At 43.7% G+C, this 22,657-nt stretch overlaps 1 protein-coding gene across 1 annotated transcript in view; it reads left to right on the top strand.

The window, feature by feature from the left end:
* The window catches only part of TRPC4AP (transient receptor potential cation channel subfamily C member 4 associated protein), a 33,729-nt gene extending 12,168 nt beyond the window's left edge, over positions 1 to 21,561 (top strand). Inside the window, exons 4-19 of the mRNA XM_014876100.2 lie at positions 1,472 to 1,529; positions 2,507 to 2,562; positions 3,957 to 4,085; positions 5,183 to 5,384; positions 6,847 to 7,035; positions 8,071 to 8,213; positions 12,258 to 12,389; positions 13,061 to 13,119; positions 14,994 to 15,095; positions 16,460 to 16,543; positions 16,842 to 16,932; positions 17,451 to 17,591; positions 18,720 to 18,828; positions 19,021 to 19,133; positions 19,342 to 19,548; positions 20,420 to 21,561. Of these exons, the coding sequence (XP_014731586.2) occupies positions 1,472 to 1,529; positions 2,507 to 2,562; positions 3,957 to 4,085; positions 5,183 to 5,384; positions 6,847 to 7,035; positions 8,071 to 8,213; positions 12,258 to 12,389; positions 13,061 to 13,119; positions 14,994 to 15,095; positions 16,460 to 16,543; positions 16,842 to 16,932; positions 17,451 to 17,591; positions 18,720 to 18,828; positions 19,021 to 19,133; positions 19,342 to 19,548; positions 20,420 to 20,557 (1,953 nt within the window). The 3' untranslated portion in view covers positions 20,558 to 21,561. The remainder of the gene's footprint in view (positions 1 to 1,471; positions 1,530 to 2,506; positions 2,563 to 3,956; positions 4,086 to 5,182; positions 5,385 to 6,846; positions 7,036 to 8,070; positions 8,214 to 12,257; positions 12,390 to 13,060; positions 13,120 to 14,993; positions 15,096 to 16,459; positions 16,544 to 16,841; positions 16,933 to 17,450; positions 17,592 to 18,719; positions 18,829 to 19,020; positions 19,134 to 19,341; positions 19,549 to 20,419) is intronic.
* Positions 21,562 to 22,657: the final 1,096 nt, after the last annotated feature.

The following is a 22,657-nucleotide window of genomic DNA, read 5'->3' as shown; positions in this document are numbered from 1 at the left end:
TATGGTCAGAGATCTGGCTGACAGAGGTGGATTTAATGTAACTAAAGGCAGTCATGGAAGCCAGTGCTGTGTATTGTCAAAAATCCTGCTCTAGGATTTGATCTGCTGGTGCTGGGTGTGCCATGTGCTGATTTTATGTTGCAATATTTTGAGCTGACATGAGTAATTTTAAAGGACACTCAGTTTGCAGTGTACTCTCTAGGCTACAGTGTGTGAGAATTAAAATTTTTTTGGATTCTGACAGCCTTTACATCAAGGAAGAACAAAACAAGCTCAGTGAATCCATGGAAAATAAAACCTGAGAGTGCAAATACACAAACCTCCTGGATTTTATACCTGAATGTAACCCCATCCCAAGAAACACAATCTCATAACTCCCTTTCTGCTCCTGCCTCTGGTGAGAGGCAGAAAACCCAAGAATTAAAGCATAAACCCCAAACTTTGAGGTGCATTCTTTTCCTAAAACACAAGCCATTAATATGAGATCTGTATTACTACAGTAATTTTTCTCTACCCCATTAATGCTACAGCTACTACTACAAATAATGCTAGAAAATGTATATTCCTCTTAAAAGTTGCCTATTTATTATTTATTTGTCAGTGCCTTTAATGTAGCCTCTGGTGATGTCAGGTGGTTTCCTCTGTGTCTGGATCAGTAGTTCATTAAAAGAATGGTAATGTTAAGATGGCCCTAATAAATCAAGATTTAAGCTCTTGGGTATTTTGTGAGTTGGCACTGACTGGGTGATGCCTGCATTGCTGCTAAAAAATTTAAACTGAATTTTAAAACCGGCAGCATTTGCAGCGGTTCTTGCAGAAGTCATCAGTTCCTTTTGTTTGCCAACTTTCATTTTTAAATCAAGTGCTGTTTTTTTCAAATGTTTGAAGCTAAACCAGTGGTACAGACCAGAGCAACTAAAGATCAGTTCTGCATCAGTCAGAACCACAATCTTGGTCTTGGAAGGCTGATTGTTACATTCCTTAAATAGAAATATGAATGTAAATGTACATACAGAGTCCTGTACACAAGCAGTGGCTTTTTGGTGCTGAGATAAAATCTGGAGCTGCTAAATTCTGTCTGGACCTGAAATGTTTTTGAAGCCCAGCAAGATTTAGGGAGAAATTTGCATCTCTTTGCAGATTATTGCTAAAGATTCCTTATTTTAAGAGATGTGTGATCAGCATCCTTGATGTAATCTGGAGGCATGTGAAATTACATTCCTTGCAAGCTCAAACTCTTTGAAACTTGCCAGTGGGAAATTATTTTGTACAGGTCTTACTGTTTCTTCAGGGGAAATGCAGCTATTATTTGTCAGTGTAGTTTTTGACACCAGTGGGGGTTTGATTGTAGAGCCTTCATTATTCACCTCTGTGACTTCAGCAGAGACAGGTTTGGGTTAGTCACTGGCAAATTATTTGGTTATTTGTATCTCAGTGATCATTGCCTTAATTATTTTTCTTATTTTTACAGCTTTTAGTAGAAATTCTTATGAGACCAACTCTTATTACACAGAAAAAGAAGCAGAAAAGTAAGTAAATAGATAGTTTATCTCTTTTTCTTCTCCCCAATTTTGCCTGGTGTTTCTGTTTCAGACAGAAATTGTTCTATTTTTCTGTTATTCTCTTTCCATCCCAGCAATTTTCTGTTGATTCATTGAGGAGTGAATCATTGGTTTCTTTGTTCTCCATGGTACTGATTCGTGCTGGGATTTGGGAGGGTCACCTGTTTCTGGCACAGCTCTGGAGATTCACACACTCAGCACAACACCCTTGACTCAAAGCACTAAATCTGCAATCAGTGGAAGCTCTTATTGTTCCTGTGGCTGCAGCTACAGTGAAAAATTATTAATAATAAGCCCACAAAACATTATTTATGTAATGGGAGCTACAGAGATTGTGAGATGAGTAGCTCAGGAAAACAGCACACTTTTTGTTATGTGACTGCTCATTTCCACATTTCTGTAAGGAGAGAGGGTGCAGTGGCTTCAGCTCAACTTTCCTGCTGGAGCAGCTTGGCTGCAGTGTTTTCATTTCCTCTGTTTGGGATTCTGCTGGTTCCCTGAGCCCTGCTGAGGGAAGGGAATGTCATGGTGCACCCTGTGCCTGCCAGCCAGGGAACTTCAAAGGTGTAGTGATTTGAACTGCAGCTTTAGGCAATTAAAGGTCTGTACTGAAAACATGTTCTAAATATTAAAATGCTGTGGTAAAGCAGATTGAAAGTTTTTCTATGCAGTCCAAGTGCTGAGAAAACAAGCATGAGTTTGCAGTGGAGAAAACTACGTCAACTGTCATTTCTTTTCCCCCATACAAAAAAAAAAATTTAGCACGTGAACAGGTCGGGTATAGAGTGTTTCTTGTGGCTTCTATGCCATAAGGCATTTGCATGGATTCTCTGAGCTGGCAGCCTGAAATTGTCACCCATCCCATAGCTCTGTGTGTCCCTCCCACGGGCACTGGTGCTCCTTGGCAGGGAATGGCTGCTGACTGTCTGCTCTCTGCTTTGCAGTAAGTGATGACCTCATCAAGGACTGTTTAAGCATACTGTACAACACCTGTATATGTGTAAGTACAACTCTTCTGGTCACTTCTGACATGTGCTACTTGATAAGACAGCAAACAGAGTCTTTTAAGTGTAACTTGAACTTACTCTGAAGCTTTACATGAATATTCCTTCAGTTAAATACAGAATCACTCTGTATTTTGATGTGTTGCTCAAATAATTTGTTTTCTGAGCTGCATTGTCAAGCTTAAGTTCCCTTGTTTGGATCTTTGTCTGTGTGTTTCCATAGGAAAGCTGTGCCAGCCTTTGTTACGTTCCAGCTTAAAATCTGAAGCTGGGAATGGATGCCTGTTAAGCCCAGCTACAGCTGGTCTTATTCAGAATTGGGGCTGGCAAAGGGTTTTAAATTTGATCCTGCAACTCTGTGTGCTGGATTTTAGTTCAGTTCAGTCATTGCAGATCAGTGCAAAGCAAGGTGCTGGGTTAAAGGCATCTAGAAATACCTTGTCATTAAAATCCTGACTCAGATTATGCATGCAGGGAACATCCTCAGGATTGTTTACTTCATCACACACCTCATTATTCCATAACCTAGGGAACATTGTTTAACAAAAATTTTAAAAAGAGACAGTTAGTGGCTTGGAGCTGTTCCAAAAACATCAGTCTAATCTCCAGAGTTTGAGTCTTATTAGATCATGTCTCACTGATAAGGCTCTGTGTACACATAGGAGGGGGAAGAGAGGGAACAATTTTTCCCTTGGCTTGGATGATTTATTTTTTTAACTGCAGGAAATGCAACTTTTGCAAGCTGAGAACAGCATGATATGCTATAAAACAAGTTTTCAATTTCTAGACTAGCTGCTCTGTTTTAATTCACTTTGGTATTACTGCTGGGATTGGTGCCCAGGATCACAGAAATGGTCTGTGGGCAATATTAGTGGTTTTTATGCTTATCTGTAAATATTGGGGAATTACCTTGCTAGTCTGATTCTGTGGGCACTGGGAATATGTCAGTCATGGATAAGACACAGTTTTGCAAGCAGTGAGGATTTAGTTGTGAGTTCCAGGAAAGCCTGACTGTGCTCTGGTCAGACCTCAGAGCATGAAAGGCAGCCTTAAACTTAAATCCTAAACTCAGCCTGACTTTAGGCTTCATCACCCCGTTCAGTCAGGCCAGTGCTTGATGTGGGTTACTCAGACAAAGCAGAGCTGAGGGTTTAGGAGCTGCTGTGTGTGCAGACCATGGCATGGAGCTGCTCCCAGTTGGTGTGGCAGAGCAGAGGCAAGCCCCGTGGTGTGTGCCCAGGCAGGCAGGGCTGCCTTGAGATTCCACAAGGGAACAACTGCCTTGAGGTGAAGCCTCTCATCCTGGCACTGCTGCCAGCGCCACGGTGACTTCAGACAGGGACAGGAGGTGGTTTGGGCTCTCACTGGCTCCGTGTGTGCTCATTTGCAGACGGAAGGAGTCACACGGCGGCTGGCAGAGAGAAACGACTTCGTGCTCTTCCTGTTTACACTGATGACAAACAAAAAGACATTCCTACAAACTGCAACGCTCATTGAAGATATCCTGGGAGTTAAAAAGGTTAGTCACTGCTTTCTTAATACCATTTGTATATGGCTTTTCAGCCCAGTGGAGGAAGGAGGGCTGTTTCTTTGAAGAGTTGCTGAGGATAGTCCTCTAAGCTGCCATTCTCACTTCTTACAGCTTGTTTGAAAGCTGCCTGTTCACAGTGGTCATTAACTGCAATCACTTCTCATGAGGAAGCCAAACTCCTCCTGTGCTGTCATACTTGCAGTGCTTTTATGCTTTTACCCAGTTCAGAGGATGATGGGAACTGTGTCCCCATGACCTGAGGACCTCTCTATCATTAAAGAACAGCCAGTATTACAAATAAAGAATATGAACCTCATATAAATTCAGTTTTCATCCTTGCCTACTGATTGTATCTCACATACTTTACTTGTCTTCCTCACATCTGGGAGGCTTCCTGTATTCCTGGGCATTTGTCACCTCTCTGAGAAACTGTAGGCTAGGGGACACAGGGCTCTTAAATCTTGTGCACAAACCTGGTTATTGAACTTATTTACCAGCATCATTGCAGCTCAGTGCCCTGATGTGATGCAAGTGAAATACTTGAGCTGTAACCTTGGGAAAACCTCGATTGGAAAGTGTCTATATACATTTTGTGGAGAAGGCCAGGAGTCTGTAACTTGATACTAATAAGATGGAGGTTAATGTACTTCCTGAAATAGGAAAGAAGCTTAGTTTATTTGAACAAAAATGTGGTTTTTTTCTGAAAGCTGTTTTCATCGTTTTTTTAGTAAAAATAACTTCTTATGAAAAGAGTGAGAAATAATTTAGACGTTCTTACCTATGAGTTTCAAACAAAAGACTGTTTTGGAAAACAAAATTGGAATTTCTAATGCCTAAACATAATTTATGTATTAAATTAGGTTGTGGTTTTGTGCGTTTTTTAGTTAAAAGAGATCCCCAATTTTTTTGTAAATATAAAAATAATGTTTAAAGTGTGGATATCTATACTTCTGGAGTTGCTAAGCCTGACAACAGCTGTAAATCCCAGCTAACACTGGAATAACCCAGAGAGCTCCCCAGGGAGGATCTGCCTGTGTTCACTTATTGACCATCACATGTGACTGAGCTGCTGTTGCCTCCTGCAGGAAATGATCCAGCTGGATGATATTCCCAACCTGGCCAGCCTGGTGTCCAGCTTTGACCAGCAGCAGCTGGCCAACTTCTGCAGGATCCTGGCTGTCACCATCTCGGAGCTGGACACAGGCAGTGATGACAAGCACACACTTCTGGCCAAAAATGCCCAGCAGAAAAAAAACTTGGGCCCTTCCCGAGCTGAAATTAATCAAGGTAATTGCTGTGCTATGAACAAATCAGAATTATCTCAGCAATCTGTGAAGTTTTCCTCTCCTCAATGTCACACGGTGTTGTTTCTGAAAGATACTGAAAGGGTTGTGTCTTACAAAGCATTTTTCTTGATTCACTCCCCTCAGATTGTTTCCTGGAAACAGTGTTTCATGTTAGTCGAACTTTGTAGCTTTTGGTTTCAGATGGTGTTGCTAATGAGGTTGGTTAATTTCTGTCATTTCAGCATTCTCTGAGTGGTTTAAAATAATTGGGTTTGTTTTCTGTGTCTCAACCACATGCATGGACTTCCCATTAGAAGCTCTCAATAATTCTGTCCTCCATAAAATATGAATTCCTGAACTAAGCTGCCTGCAGTGTGCTTGCTGTTGGAGCAGTTCCTTCTCTGATTTTATCTGATGTTGTCCTGAACAGGATGTCTTTATCAAAAAGAGAAGTGTGTTTATTATTAATTACATTGCCCAGTGTTATCAAACCAGCCTTGGAAATCTGTGGTGCTGATCTCAGCCTTAACTTTGGGCACAGTGCAGCTGTCCTTACTTTGCTGAGTGCTTCTTTGTGCAGAAGTCTTGCCTAGGAGGATGAGTAGGGATTGAAAAAGTTAAAAGTACCATCAGATATAGTTTTTTGTTTTCAGTTTTACTGTGTGAAAAGCTTTTGGGCTTCTGAAGCAGATTTTTGCATAGACCCATGCCAAGCAAATGTTTAGCTAATCATTTTTATGGGCACAATCAGAGACTAATTCTAAGGCTCTACAGGATATTCTATTTTTAAAATTTTATCAAGGAGCCTATTCTTTCAGAGATGCAACTCCCTCATGTAATGTTCATGGCCAAATTCTTTGTCCTTTTCTCCTTGCCACCACAAACGGGAGGTGAAGCTTTAGCCATGTATCTTTAATAAACGGGTCCTGTAATTCAATTGTTCTTGAGGGCAAAATGCACCTCCCCAAACGTTTTGCAGAGCAGTGACTTCTGTCCTTGCACTGCTCTTTTGAAGGGTGCAGTTCCAAAGTCAAAACCCTCCCACCTGGGGCTGCTGTGGTGTGTTCTCCACCTGTTTTACTCCATGAGGAGCTAATCCAGGAACTGAGAAGCTGCCAGCTTTCCTCCCTGCCTCCACAGGGAGCCAGTTCAGTCACTGCAGACCAGCACCACAGGAGGGAAATTGAAGGAGGAAAAGGGAGGTGGAGCTGCTCCTTCCAAAGGCTGCTGCTTTATTTCTGCCAGCTTAGTTTTCAGCCACATCAGTTCCTTGGTAAGGCTGAAGAACAACACTGAATTATTCCTGGGGTATGGATGCTCTCTTCCAGTCCTTAAGAGCAGAGTGCACTGAATTCTTCCATCTTCAGGTCTTTTTAACCATACACTTCTGTATTCCTAAAGTAGATGTGCTGGTACCTTGTGATGATCTTAAATTGTAAAAAAAAATTATTTTTTTTTTCCAGCTACACTTCTGAATATTCCAGGCTTCATTGAGAGGTTGTGCAAGCTGGCCACACGCAAGGTGTCTGAAACAACAGGGACTTCCAGCTTCCTGCAGGAGCTGGAGGAGTGGTACACGTGGCTGGACAATGCCCTGGTGCTGGATGCACTGATGAGAGTGGCAAATGAAGAGGCAGAGCAGAGCAGTACAGGTAGCTGGCTTGAATCCCTCCACTCACCAGCAGCTTGTTCAACCTTCCTCAGGCTTTGCCTCGTGTTCCTTTTCCTTTCATCTGGTTCTGATTCCCCTTTTCTTGCATGGAGGACTCACATATCAGCATTGAGGTCTGACTTCAGTTTTGCTCTCATGTAGCACTGATTTTTTTTTTGATTTTTTTTTTTTTAGTGAATTAAAATTAGCCAAAGGAGAGATCTTCCAACAATGTGTGCCCTTTGCATGCCTGGCTAACACTGAAGTGCTGTGCATCCTCAGCCCTAACCTCCTCTAGAGTGGTGAAGCTAAGTGGCTTCACCAACATTTTAGTCTAAAACTTTAGCTCACGATTTTGGGTTCAAATGTTTTACACCAAGCAAGTGGCCCCTTCTTTAAAAAGGAAAGGTATTTGCAGGTAAATTGAAGAAGTTAATTAAATAATTGCTCCAGTGGAAGTGTTAATACAACATTAGGAAAGTCCTTTGGAGCATGTGTGTGGTTTGTTTCTTCACCCTTTGGTATGACAAAAATGCAGTGTATGTCTGGTAGAACTCAAAGTGCTTCGTGCTCCTGTTTCTGGTCTTAGCAGGGTAATTCTCTCTAAGGTTATGAAATTTATTTAACTGTGGCTTAAGAATAGTGGTACTGAGGTATGAAATGAAGGTAGGTTTAATAGTAAGTGCTTGTGATAATCTCCCATCTACTTTTATTACCTTTCTGCCATGCTCTGGTGCAGTAGTCTATTAATTCATTTAGGTGAACCTACTTATTTTTGGGATATGCTGCCATTTAGTTCCTTATGGAAAAAGAATTCTAAAAATCTGGTTTTATCTCTTCTGAATTTTCAGCTATATTTTTTTCTTTGCCATATAATTCAAATTGGTTATTTGCTGTACATCACTATTTTTACTTAAGAAATTTCCAGCAGATGTGCTGCTCCTGCATCTGCAGTGTTCAGTGTAAAAGGAACAACTGTAACAAATCCTTTCCTGTTGAAACTGCCTCAGTCTCACAGCTTTGCCATCTTTTTCAGAGTCTTCAGATGAGAGTGGACTGGCCAACACCTCCACAAGGACACAGCTGCCCCAGTCCATGAAGATCATGCACGAGATCATGTACAAGCTGGAGGTGCTCTATGTTCTCTGTGTGCTGCTCATGGGCAGGCAGAGGAATCAGGTGAGCCCCACTGGATGCTCCCACTCACACTTGGTGTCTTTTTAAACCTGAGTGCTCATGAATGAGGTCGTGGACACAGAAATGCCAAGGCAAAGCTCAAGGTACAAAGCTGGGCAGTCCCATCCTGGCAGCCCTGTCCAGAATTCAGGCAGAGTTTCACTGGGAGCAGCTAGGGCAGGGCTGGTCACACACTCTGCTCTGCAGAGCCTCTGCTCTGTGCAGGAGGAAGAGTGTGGTACCTGCATGCTGCAGTCAGGTCTTCTCCTCCCTCCTGGTGACCAGTTTGGATGGGGCCCCTTCAGGCCTTACCCTTCTTTGGCTGCTTTGACTTTTGGAAATGCTCTGGATGATTTTTGGAGCATATTGCCATGACTTGGCAAAGTGTGAGCATGCTGCTAAACTCCCAGCTGGGAAGATGCACTTCAGTGCTGTCTGCACTGGTCACTGCCTGGAAATCCCACTCACATGTTCCTTTGCCTTTCTTCCTTTTGAAATAAAAAAAAAAAAATTGTTCCCTGTCTCACACAGGCTTAGGAAGAACCAGTCATTGCAACTCAGCTGTGGTTTGATTTAAATGGGTCAAAAGCAGGTTGTGAAGGGAAAAGCAAAGCAATCCTTGGTGCAGTTTTGACAAGTTTCCAGCTTTGGCAGCCTGCTCAGCTTGGGATAGCAGGGGGGCATTCAGATGTCCTGGACACTGGGAGAGCCAAATTGGTGTGAGTTACTGAAAGGCTGTTGTATTAGGCAGGAGAGGCTGTGTTGTGGGCAGGGGTTGGAGCACGTTTGTCTGGAGTATTTTGTTCTCTGGTAGTAACCTCTCAGGTTATCAGTCACAAACACTCCCCAGGGCAATCTCCTGAGTCTCTTAATCTGAATACAGGTGCAGTTGTAGCTCAGTCCCAAACATAACTGACCTGTTCCCTCTGAACCTGCAGCAGAGTTTGTGGACACCCCATCACTGGAAGTGTTCAAGGCTGGGGCTTGGAGTAGCCTGGTCTGCTGGAAGGTGTCCCTGCCCATGGCAGGGGAATGACATTGGCTTTAACATCCCTTCCATCCCAAACCGTCCTGGGATTCTGTGATTCTAAGCAGACACTTGGCATGAAGAGAAGCAGATTCTGCATGAGAGGAAGCAGAGGGAAGCAGTAATTCTTGCAGGAACCAGAGTCACTACCATAAACAACTCCTAATCATGTTGTCATTCCTTTTAGAAATGCTGTTTCTGTTAGACATGAAATAAAATGTAAACAAAGCCCAAAACATAACTGAAACTACCAGAACATGGATCTGTTAGGAAAACTTTGTCTTTTCCATTGTATCAAGGCAGATAATTCATCCCTGCCAAGAATGCAGGTTTATAGATTCTGCAGAAACTGCTGGCAGCCTACACTCCTACAATCCTACTGCTGCTGGAGGGAGCTGGAGGTGCTGGATTCCTTCCCTCCCTGGCTCTTTTCTGGTGTGTTCTTATCAAATGTGGCAAGGCAAAAAATCTGCTGCTGAAGCTAGCTTTGAAGATGAATTTATGTTTTAATTTCCTGGGAACACAACTCTTACCCTTCATCTGCTCTTTCTGCCCCTGTGCAAATGGAGAAACTAAAGATAAACTGGCCTGCACTTCACTTCTTCCCAGGACTGGAGTTGAATTCTTGAATGATTTGAGTCACTGCATTCCCAAACACTTCTTGTCCAGAGACAGGGGTTTTTTTGTTTGTCTTAGGGTTTTTTGTTTTGTTTGTTTGCTTGTTTGGGGGGGAGTTGGTTTTTGGTTTTGTTTTTTTTTCTTTTTTTTTGTTAAGTCCTCTGCCTTTAAAACACATGCTACATCTTTCATTCCTTAATCTGCATAAGACTTGTGTGGCAGATGTGAATCTCCTGCCCTTCTTGAGAGCCCAGCAGAGGAAGGACTGGAGCTGAACTCTCCTCCATGGGAAGCTGTGGAATGCAGGCACAGCAGTGTGCAATAGCACCCTCACACAAGCATTTCAGCTGCTTTTTGGTCTCTTTTCTGTGAAGGAATAAAATCACAGGATCTGTGGTATGAATCTGAGGAGCCAAAGGACTTGCTGGTTTTAGATTGGATTCATTTTGCATAGAATTTTATTGAGGGCATCACAAACCTGCTTCAGTCTGCTGTAGTAATAGACATAATGGTCTGGCATTTGCTTGAAGCAAGGTGCAGCCTCCCAAGCTCAACCTGTCCCCAAATGAATCTCTGAATACTTGGTTTAAACTTGATTGCTGGCTAATTTGCATAAATTGATAACTGTGGTAGCAATGACTTGGCTCCTCCTGTTACCATGTTGGGGATGATCTCACCTTTGGGAATAAATGGTGTTTCTCTGCAAATCTGCGCCTTTGCTGCCTTCTCATTATGGTCACACCCTAAATTACTTTCCTTATATATTTTTCTAGGCTGTCTTGCATGTATGTGTTGTGGTGAGGAGCCATCAGCTGATTTCCTTGCTGCTGTTGTAGGGAGCCACACTGCACACACAAACTCAGCAGAAACAGCAACAGAGCAATTCCTGTGAAGCTGGATGGCAGCAGGAAAAAGCCAAAGCAGCTTGCAAGTTGAATATAAAGTGGGGGCTGTCTTGACATCCTCAGGCAGAGTAATTGTAATGAGTTTGGGTTCTGGGAGGGAGAGTGATGCAGAGGCAGTGATGTGACTTAGGAGCTCAGTCAGGTGAGAATTCAGAGCAGAGCAAACCAAACTGCACAGATGTGGAATGTGAGTCATTTGGAAAGGAGCAGATTCAGGAGTTAAGACTGAGTGTAGAGAGTTCTTCCTTTAGTGAGGATTGAGGCTCTTGCAGGCAGCTCACACACTTGGCTTCCTCCTGTGTGCCTGTGCCATGGAGGGACAGGATCACTACAGGGAGCACTTTGTTCAGAGACATTCCTCAGAGCTTGCTTTTGTGCTAAACCAAAGTGTCCAAGAGTGTTTGGAAATAATGGAGCAGCAGAGGACTCCAAGCTCAGCAATCTGTCAGGACAGTGTGGGTGGGGTGGGAAGGAGCTCCTCAGGTGTGTATTTGAGGTGTTCAGCAACAGGAATGTGATTTCCATAAAGATGGGAGAGCAGGTGCCTACAGCCAAGAGGAGTGCAAAAAGCCATTGCTGTGATACAAACGAACTAAAACCTTATAAAAAGGCATCAGTTTCAGATACTTGGATTCATTCAGGTATTTGAGTAAATAGAGTAAATTAGATTGATCTTCTTGAAATGTTGCTGGTCTGGATCTTGGGACAGGCTGGGGTGTTTTTAAGTTACTTTGGTTGCTGATTTTAAGGAACATGTCCATTACTTGGGCACTTGATTTTTGCAGAATGTTGGACATTCCAGTCATGTGATTTTCATTTGTAACCACATCTCAAGGAATAATGCTTGTCCTAGGCCTACAGCTGATAAGGATCCCACTTTCTAGTTCCCTTAGTTCTCATCTTCTAAATTCCTTACATCAAAACTATCCCAGCTTGACTGAAGGTATTAAATAGCTGTTCACACCAAAATTATTAGCTTTTTTATGTGAATAAAAAAAAGATGTGCCAGGCAGACTGATAAATGAACCTGAGCAATTGGACATTTTTTTCTTCTTCTCTTTAACCTGGAGGAGCAGTGTGGTGTGGTTGTGTTACTGCTGCACTCTGCTCAGTACTCCTGCTCAGGTGACATGAACAAAACCAATATTGATGGGTTTTGTTGTCATCAGGGGCCTGCCTGAGCTGCAGTGTGTGTGGAGAGGGAAAGGACACATAGAATATCCCCAGCTCAGCTGTTTGGTGTAGATGCATTTTCAGTGTGCTGGAACACACTGATTAATTGAAGCACTGGAGAAGAGCTTTATCACAAAATGTCTGTTTTCTATCCATGTCCACCAAATGGAAACTGCTGTGATTAACACAAACACTTGTTGTTTGATGCAAGAATTCACATCCTTTTGTCAGAGAATGACATCATTGTGCCCATCTGTTTGCAGACTACATTAAATCTTTGCTTGAGGCTGGAGCAGACCTGTTTGTACCTCTTTTGTTCCCCAGGTTCATAAAATGATAGCAGAGTTCAGACTCATTCCTGGCCTCAATAACCTGTTTGACAAACTCATCTGGAGGAAGCACTCTGCCTCAGCCCTGGTTCTGCATGGACACAACCAGAACTGTGACTGCAGCCCGGTGAGGAACTTGTGCAATTCTGTTCACAATTCAATCCCATCCTGGCACCCAGTTCTGAGGAGCTGTGCTGAGAAACTGCATGTTTGTATAATCAATGACTTGAGATGTGGCAGCATGCAGATTTTGGGGGATTATTGATTTCACTGAAGTCTATCCCTGGCTCATGATAGCAATTTAGCAGAGCCAGTTTAGCCTCTCCCCTCTTTCCTAGTTCATTTGTTGATTTTAAGGAACATGTTCACTTTTGGAACTGAGAAAGGAGTAAATTTCTGGACCCTGGAGTCCAGAGGTAGAAGACAACCAAAATTCAAAGAAATTATACCCAGGAGAGTCACAGAGTACAAATTGTGCCAGTCAGGTTTGGAGGGGTTGGGTTTTGTGTTGGACTCTTCATGTGTTTTTTCTTTACGAACCTAGAAATTCTGAATTGATCAATACAATTCTAAGCTTTTTTGCTTTTGCAGAGAGAAGGAATTATTACCTGTTATGTGTATAGGCTTGGAGGCAATCTCCACTTCTATTTTGGGAAGTGCAGCCTCTCCATTTATAAAAATCACTTGCTGTGCTCTCTTTGATTCAGAAAGGTTTTCCATGCAGCTGTTTCATGCTAGCTTGGTAACTAATGCTGGACAAAAATACTAAAGCAATAATGTTTTTTTTTCTCCTTTTAGGACATTACTTTAAAGATACAATTCTTGAGGCTTCTTCAGAGCTTCAGTGACCACCATGAGTGAGTATGAGAAGCTGTGGTGGGTTGTGGTTCCAGGTGTCCTGGGCATGAGGCAGGCTCCATATGAAGGGAATGTTGTGCTGTCCCTAAACTTCATGTTCCTTTCAGCTCTTGCTGTAACAGCCTAAGAATTTGCACTGTGGTGGGCATGTCTGAATATGTCTGGTGTGGTTAAAATCCAACCCATTTTGTCTCATGTTGAAATGAGCTGAAACATGCACAGGATGAGTTAACACTTTCTGGCTGAAGGAATAAGGAGGCAGCTTTGCTCTTTTTCTGCCTTCTCCTTGAGAGCTGACAGTGAGCCAGGGAAATAGGAAGAAATCCTTAGGAAAACTTGGGTCTGTTGGAGTAGTTGGAGGGGTGATGCAGTTTGCTTGGGGTTATTAAATGCTGTGCTGCTGGTACAGAAGTGTTTGTGACTTTTGGAATTGCATCCTGCATTCCATTCAATGTCCTGTTGCTCTCCTTCAGTCCTGGGAGATGATGTCCACTTCCTTACAAACCCCTGTGTTTGAGGCATGTTGCACTTCAGGTGCTGCTCATTGCTAGAGCCAGGCTGAGATTTTTGTGCAGGATTTTAGTCCTGTTGGATAGATTTCAAATATCAGCCTTTCTGATTGTAGAATACTAGCTTTGAGAATGAGGGGAGCTGCTGGACAGGGAAGGAATGCTGACCTATTGTAAATTCTTCATGCAAGACAGTGTTTGCCTGGGAATCACTCCAGGTTTTCCAATAAAATCTCTGCAGGTGATGTTACTGCTTAAGTAGCTGTTACAAAAGATCTCAGGCTTGTTTGAGCAGAAAACAGCTCTCAGCTGTACTGTTTGGGCAAGTGGAATGTTTGGAATCTGTTTGGGGGGTTTAAATAACTACATGATCTTTCTATGAAATCACAGATAAAGCAGTGAGGACGAGATGAGAGCAAAGTACTTGTATGCTGATATTTCACTGATATTAATTCAGTGAAATTGTGTCCATTGCAGAACTGTTTCTTGCAGGGAGAGAAGGGCTCTGTTCTCATTGCAGAAACCTGTTCAATCTTTACACAAGAGCCTCAGTGAGCACTAACCTGCTGACAGTGTTGGAAGCAAAAGGAGCCTCACACTCATCACTGCATCCTCTGCTCCCTGAGCTTTCCTGAAAAGGAATCTTTGCTGTCTGATTTTGAACACTTGGAAGCAGAAAGGGAGCAAAGGGAGCCCCTGGACTACATCTCTACTCTTGTCAGATTTATTCTCCATTTAGTTCACTTTACAGACAAAATAATTTATTTTCATTATAAAAAGTTCAGTATTGGATAAAAAATTCATGTCATTCCTGGGGCTTATATCCATTTTTATTTGGATCTTTACATTTCATGATGTTTTTAAATATTTCCAGGGTAAAGTTTGTTTAGATGATCAAATGCCAGGATGACTGAGGCCTTTCTTTGCAGTTTCTGCTTTCTTACTTAGAGATTTCTTACTTAAAGGGACCAATCACTATGGGGTGGAGAAAAACTTCAGGCTGTGAAAAAGTTTGCTATTTAATATTACTTTTCATCTGAAATTGATCAAAATGTTGTTGAGATTTTTTAAAAATGAACTTTATCCAGAAAAAAAAATATTTACAAACAAGTCAGCAAAGAGCCATCACCTCAAATCTAGTCAGTGTTGGAAGTGGCATTTGGTAAATTTTGGAGGAGGTTTTCCCAAGGTGCAGCTGCCTGGTCTGGTACAGAGAGCAGAGTGGGAATGCTGTGAAGAGCAGCCAGGACAAAGCAGCTTGCCCAGTCCTGTGGGCCTGTGGCTCTGCTTTTCATGGAATTGCATTTTTTGCCTCTTAAATTCATCCTGCTCTTCTCCCCTCCTCCCCCACTGTCTTCCTTTAGGAACAAGTATCTGCTTTTGAACAGCCAGGAACTGAATGAGCTGAGTGCAATCTCCCATAAAGCCAACATCCCTGAAGTGGATGCAGTTGTCAACACTGACAGGTGAGGGGGGACTGAGGGTGTAGGTTGGCAATTTAAGAGTTTTGGAAACACTTTAGACTGGAAGTTTGACGTCAGCTCTTTTGTTTGGCCTCTGTCTGTCCACCACACCTTCCTTTCAGTGACTCCTTTCAGTGGGAGGTGTCCAGGTTTGTGGGATGTTGATGGTCATTAGCAAATCTCAGGTGTGCTCATGCTCAGAATAAGGTGTTTCAAAACCAAAAGCAACTTTTAAAACCCCTAAAAAGAGGGATTGGAGTTCATGGCTCAAACTTCACTGTGATGTGCTGGGTCTGCCTGTCTGGCCTTCCTCAGGTCAGGCATTGCAGACAGACCTGGACAGATCTGATCCCTCAAATCATTAATTGCTCCTGCTAATAAATCATAGGTCTGGCATTCAGGAGCACACATCAGTGTCCATTTCCAGGCTGCATGGACACATCCAAGTGTCTGCTCAGAGTATTTTAAGAGCAGCTAATAACCAGAATAAGCTAAATTAGATTAACATGTTCAACCACTTAAAGAATCTCTTCTGTTCCATTTGAGTATCTGTTAGATGGACTGTTTTGATCTAATAATCTCTTTAATACACGATTCTGGTGTATAAACCTCAGCAGATGGAAGGTTGTTCACAAAATTTAGTTTGTCAGAATACTCCCAGGGTATCAGCAGGGACTTGGTCTGCACAGAGCAGATTTACCTCACTCCAAAAGGGAATCTCTAAGAGGATTTCTAGATTACAGTTATTATGATAATACTGTGTCTAATTGGGAAGAACTTGGGTTTTTTTTTTCACCCTTAGCATTTAGTTTTCATGTTGCTTTTCTTGATATGTGAGATCAAGGCATTACTTCTGCATGAGTTTAATGCAGGTGGATGCTCCCCTGAAGGTGCTGTTTAATACAAGCAGTATTGCAGTTGTACAGCCTCAGTGCTTGTACTACAACCTCATGTAGTATGGAAAGCATCCAGCTTTACCTCCTAAATGGAATTTAGACTTTTCTTTACATTTTTTGAGGGGGGGAAAAAGGGGGTTCTTTCATTCCTAAGCTCATTTTTTTTTTCTTATCTCTTATCTTTCTTACCTCTTGATTCACACAAGGTGTGAATTGGTATTTCTGAAATCGTTAAAATTCTGAGAGGAAGTTTTTCTTTTGGACTTATTTGGAAGTCATGTTGCAGATATTGCAGAAATTTACCAAGCTCAAGGAGGAGAACTCCTCTGCTGGTAGAACTAGCACAATATTTGTACTGTGTACTTCAATACTGAGATTTTAATCATCAAGAACTCTGGAGCAGTGACTGGATTCAGTGCTCAGTGCTTGTCCAGCCCTTCCACTCAGCTGTCCTTTCTCCACCTGCTACAGGAGCCTTGTCTGTGATGGGAAGAGAGGTTTGTTGACCAGATTGCTTCAGGTCATGAAGAAGGAACCTGCAGAATCCTCCTTCAGGTGGGTTCACTTTGCCTCTGTGAGCTGTGTGAGACCTCTGGGATGTAGCTTTGGTTTCATCCAGCTTAGAGCAGCTGAGAATGTTGGAGAATAAGCTGTGCAAAGGGCTGGCTTTGTTGTGCTGTGGTGCCAATGCAGGTGTGAAGAAATCACAGCCAGTGATTTTCTGCAGGATCAGCAGGTCTGACTCCAGCTTCAGAGTAGAATGAAACAGCTCAGAAAACCGGATTTAAATGCCAGTTGTGATCAATTACTTCCCTTGTCCCAAAATTAACACCTCCTTTCTTCTCTTTCTCAGGTTTTGGCAAGCAAGGGCCGTTGAAAGTTTTCTGCGAGGCACCACCTCCTACGCAGACCAGATGTTCCTCCTCAAGAGAGGACTCCTGGAGGTGAATAAATTTGTCAGGCATCCTCCACAGCAATCAAGAAGGGTTTATCTGCAGTGAACCAGAAGTGGATAAAAATGTAGTGTTAAATATTATGCTGGGTTTAAAACTCAGCAGGGAAATGAAGGCCACTCAAGCTGCCCCCTTGCAGTAGTGAGGGAATAAACACTCAGGGAGATAAATCAGGGTCACAATTTACTGGAGAAATCAGAATAAGTGCAACAATAATAATAAGTGTAAAACTGCCCCTTATTCCTGTGTAAATATGACAAATACTAGGAACACTTATAAAAAAAACCTTTGAATTCTGCTTGTGGCAGCCAGATGTGGCCATTTGTTATCACTGGGAAGTTATTTCAACAGGAGATTCACCTGAATTCTTGTCTTTAGTTTGGTAATATGACATTCAGTCACCCAAGAACTCGCAGATAAATGCTTTAAATACTGATTAAATCAGAGTCTGTGTTGTGCTGCTGGCTTGGACTAGGCTGTAGCAATAACATGTTTTCCTCCCCTGCCAGCATATTCTCTACTGCATTGTTGATAGTGAGTGCAAGTCACGGGATGTGCTTCAGAGTTACTTTGACCTTCTGGGAGAGCTGATGAAATTCAATATTGATGCATTCAAGAGGTTCAACAAGTACATCAACACAGATGAGAAGGTAAATATTTGTAAAAGCTGCCCCCTGTGGCTCAAATTACACACTTTTATAACCAAACATAGCACTAAAACTTGGATTCATTTGTGTTTGGTGTGCCTTTAGAGCTTGGGGCACAATAAACATTAAGGGGTGAATTGCCCAAGTCCCTCAGTGTTTTCAGCAGTGCTCCAGCTGTCCTGAGATGGACAGTAAACATCCCCCTGTTCCATGATCAGGCAGGTCTAAGGTCAGGCTCAAGGGCAGTAGAACATTTCCTGTGAAGTGGCTAGATTTGTGGTTAAGTGATAGTTGTGGATATTGAAACAGCTCCAAAAAATCTTTTACTGGAGCTTGCAGTGGGAATTCCTTCGTGAATAAGGCTTAAAATACTTGATACTGCAAACAGACACAGATATTTGATGTTATTTGAATTTAGAGATGTTTTTAAGAAGCTATGGCTTATGTAATTAACTATAAAATTGAGCTGCACTTCAATGGACAGCTCTATGCAAAGTGGTTTCATACTCTTGTGCACTTTGAGCACATAACATCAGCTGGTGGGAAGGTTCTCAATGGCCTTATACTCTTGCTTTTGTCCTTAATTTTTCTCTCATTGCTGTTAGGTCTGGTAGACCTTGGAGAAGGGATGTATAAATGTATTTAAAAGAAAACTATTTATTTTGGGTTTTTTTCTCTAGTAAATTAACTCAAACATTCTAGAGAATGTCTTTTTATTTCCTATGTGCTTCCTGTTTATTGATCTCTAACTGGGTTTAGTTGTTGTTCTGTGTGACTCCCTCACTGTATTCCTCCCTAGTGCTGTCTGCTTGTACAAAATCAGTGTAGGAAAACATGGAGCTGCAGGAATTGCCCCTCTTTCAAAACAAATAGTGTATGAAATCTCACTTTCATTGGAGTGACATAGCTTCAAAAGAGTTTTTGGGGGTGCTAGGATGGCGTTTTTCCTTTCCATTGTGTTTTTAAGTGATCCTTTGGTCAGTCCTCAGTGCCAATTTGGCTTGGGCTGGGTGAGGCAGGGCTGGGGATGATGTCTCTTCTTACCTTGTTAGAGATAAATAAAAAGCTAATGAACCTGAGTATTAATATATTTAAATCTTCTAAATTCAACACTAAAAAGTTTCTGTTCAGTTCCAGATATTTTTAAATCAGATCAACAGCTCTCTGGTGGACTCAAACATGCTGGTTCGCTGCATCACGCTGTCCCTGGACCGCTTTGAGAATCAGTCTGATGCTAAAGGTGACCAGGAAGCAATGGGGTGGGACTGGGGGGTGTTCAGTGATGAAAATGCTTCATTTAAATCTGGGCTTTGACACTTTGGGGGGGTTAGACAAGGAAAGTTTGAGCACCGGTTCTTAGTGCTGCAGTGCTTGGATCAGAGCATGTCTGAACCTCCAGCTCCTGCTGATTGTGGTTCTGCTCTTGCTGCAGTTGCAGAAGTCCTGTCCGAGTGCCGCCTGTTGTCCTACATGTCCCAGATGTCCATGAGAATGTCCTTCCTCTTCCGTCTCATTAACATTATCCACGTCCAGACATTGACACAGGTAAAGAGCTGCCAGGGACCTTGCAGTTGCCTTACAGGGACTGGAGTGGTGAGCAGGGTTTTCCTGGAGGACACCCATGTCCCTTTTTCCTTGCTGTGTGCAGGAACACCTCCACTGTGTGCTTTCCACGGGCTTGTTTTATAGAGATGTGTATACAACAGGTATCTTGGTATTCAGATTTTTTTTGCTGTGTCATTTTTACTTCCAGGAAAATGTCAGTTGTTTGAACACAAGTTTAGTTATCCTAATGCTGGCCCGAAGGAAAGAAAAGCTCCCTTTTTATCTGCGCACCTTGCAACAGATGGAATACACAGAAAAATACCCTGGCTTCATCCTGAACAACTTCCACAGCCTCCTGCGATTCTGGCAGCAGCATTACCTCAACAAGGATAAAGACAGCACCTGCTTAGAAAATGTATGTGACTCTTAGCATGGCAGGAGTCAGTCACAGCAGCACCTGCCTGCCAGTCCCCTGGCAGAAGTGGGAGGTTGAGGAGGTTCTGCCCCCTGTGTAACTCCTGTGGTGCTTTTCATACCTCAGAGTCAGGCTGTCACAAGGCAGGTGCTGGGCTTCCCTGTAAACAGAGCCTGAGGTCTTGGCTCTGGCACACAGAAGTGAGACTTGCCAGTGCTGAGTGGGGTGGAGAGGCAGAGCTGGCAGGATGGCCAGGGAGGGGGAGGCAGAACAGAATCCAGTTCCCAGACTAGTTAGCACCTTAGCCAGACTGTTCTGTCTTCCTGGTGTGACAAACAGTGCAGGAAAAATATCTGATGTAGCTGCTGGAAGCCAAGGGAGCAGCCTGTGGGTTTCTGTGCCAGAGCTGGTTTGTCCTGGGTCACTGGTGGGTAGAAATAACCAATTATCTAATTATGTGGGTGACACATGGTCTGGTGTTGGGCTGCTGGGGTGGCTTTGAGGGAATAATGCAGGAGGGGTGTGAGCAGGGAGTGTGTTGGTTTTTGTGTCATCTCGGGAGTGGGAGCTATTTCCAGCATTGCCTTATCTGCAGCACCACAGGGTCCCAGTTTGTGTTTGGACTGGACAGTGAAGGAGGAGTTTGGGATTATGGCTGTACTGGCTGGGGTCACCCTGAGTCCTTGTCTGCATCTGGAGAGTGGGCAGCTGGTTGTAGTGGGTGTAGTTGTTCAACACCCAGGGAGGGAGGGCAGAGTGGGGAATCCAAAGTGCTGGTCACATTGTGGGGCTGAACAGGAAGTGATTTTCAGCTTTGGGAGGTGTTCCCTGCTGTGGCCTCCACTCACCCTCGTGTTGTCTGTGCCCACAGAGCTCCTGTATTAGTTTTACCTACTGGAAAGAGACTGTTTCGATACTGCTCAGTCCGGACCGGACGTCCCCCTGTGCCATAGTGAGCTACATCGACGAGGCGTACATGGACATTGACAGAGACTTCTCTGAGGAGTAATTCCACCTCCAGCTTGTGATGGACAGCTCGGAGGCTCCCTCGCAGCCCGGGCATTTTCAGGGATTCGCTGTGTAGTGTGTGTGTGCAGCTTGGAGCTGCGGAGCGTCCCACCCCTGCCCCTGCCGGCCCCCAGCTCTGACCTCTGAGACTCGGACAGCTCTCTGGGCAATACATTCAGGGATGTATCTTCCAGTTGTTCTGGGATAAAAATAATCACCTGCACAAACCAGCCTGTATTATTTTTTTCCTCTCTCCCAGTCCGGTGGGGCTGGCAGAAGGGGTTTTGCTGACATGAGGGTTCTCTGTATGTGCCAGTTGAGGTGTGGCTCTCTCAGGGCTGCTAGGATGAGCAAGTTGAAAAGCACAGCAATTGCCCTCCAAGTGTGAGGTGCAAGGAGCCCATCTGAGTGGGACCCCAGCACCAGCCACGTGCAAAGCCACCACGAGGACTCCCTGCAGGTGTAACTCTTCTGCTGGGCTTTGGGGTTGGTTAGAGCATGAGTGTGTGTGCGTGTGTGTGCTTTTAATTCCTGAGAGCCCCAGCTCCAGTCACCTCTTTACCATCACCTTTTGGATCATTTGGTACTAAATCTGTCTGTGCATTAGGAGAGAACCTCTGCTCCTGCTGTCCTTCCTGCAGATCCTTCCCATCCGGAGGTGATTCACAGTGCTGGAGAACAGACATTTCAGCAGTGGTGGAATTGCAACAGGGGTTGGCTTTTTCACGGAGCACTAGTATTAAAACGTACTAATTTTTTAAACTTGCAGCTTGTCCCTTCTTGGGTAACTAATCTGGTTTTAAAATCCTTTTCAGGACCATTGCTCTTGATGTTAACCTGCTATGCCTGGAAGTCTTATGTCAGTTTCTGCTTTCAGTCCTTAATATCAACACACACATTAATCTTGAAAGTGCAATATTTATTGGAGATGTCCGTTTTTTTCCTGGATCTGTTTTAATTAGAATGTGTTAAATGCTGGGAATAAACACTCCTGGTTGAAAGTAACTTTGTAGGATATGTTGGGAAGGGGGGAATGGGGTTTTGGCAGTCTTGATTGCCAAACCTACAACTGCCCTGCCTGCTCACCCAACACCATGTTGCTCCAACACATTCAGATACCCAGGAATGAGATACACTGCACTTAAGCCACTCCATTTAACATGTCTTGCAGCTACAGCTGAAAGAAACCAGTTTTGAAACACACATTGGAATTTTTTTAATATTTTCTAATTTATTTGACAAGATGACTTCAGCTCTGTCCAGGCTCTGAAGGGGTGAGGATGTCCCAGAGCTGCAGCCTTTTGTCTCCTGGTTGCCAGCAGCATGAAACCCGCCCTGAGGCTCCCTGTGCTGGGGCTGGAGGGGCAGGACTTGTCTCTGAACATTCTCCTTTCTCTTCTCCCACACCTCAGTGTCCTGCTCTGGGCTCACAGGGTGGTCAGAGCTGCTGAGTTTGTGCATGAAGCTGGAGCCTTGCAGGAGCTCCTGGGGATCCTGGTGTCCCTCTCTGGGAGCTGCTCTGGTGAGGGTACCCTGGGGCGCTTCTTGCCATGGCAGCTTCAATTCTGTTCCTCACCAGGTCACCTGCACCCTTCCCCTCCCTCCCCTCAGCTCATTTCTTTCTCATCTGTACTTTTTTTGTTCTTGGGTATTTGTATTTTTGGTGTATCTTTGCTTCTTCTTAACTGTAATAGATGTACACTTTAAAAATAAATGCTTCAAATTAAAAGGCTTTTAAGTTAAGGGATACCTTTTCCACAGTGTAGTTAATCCACTGACTGCTGCTGTAACCTGCAGCTTCACTCCCCTCTGTTTTAAAGACAGTTTGGGGCCCAGCTGCCTCTGGCCTTGCCCAGGGGCTGGGGGAAGCTGAGCTGAGCCCACACCATCTCTGGGGGTCTTCCCAGTCCTGAGACACGGGCTGGGCTTTGCTTTTGGGCTGATTCAGCTGAGAACAGCACAGGGAAGAAAGCCCTGGCAGCTCCTCCAGGGACGGGGCATGCTGGGCTCCAGGGAAAAGGCTCTGCCCCAGTGCACAGAGGGTCACAGGCAAATCCCAGCTGGGGCCACATTCCTTTGGGATGTCTGTCCATGCCAGAGG

Source organism: Sturnus vulgaris, chromosome 17 (assembly GCF_052056855.1).
Source record: "Sturnus vulgaris isolate bStuVul1 chromosome 17, bStuVul1.hap1, whole genome shotgun sequence".
Taxonomy (NCBI): Eukaryota; Metazoa; Chordata; class Aves; order Passeriformes; family Sturnidae; genus Sturnus; species Sturnus vulgaris.
Note: the sequence above shows the minus strand (reverse complement) of the source record. Positions and strands in the feature narration are given on the sequence as shown.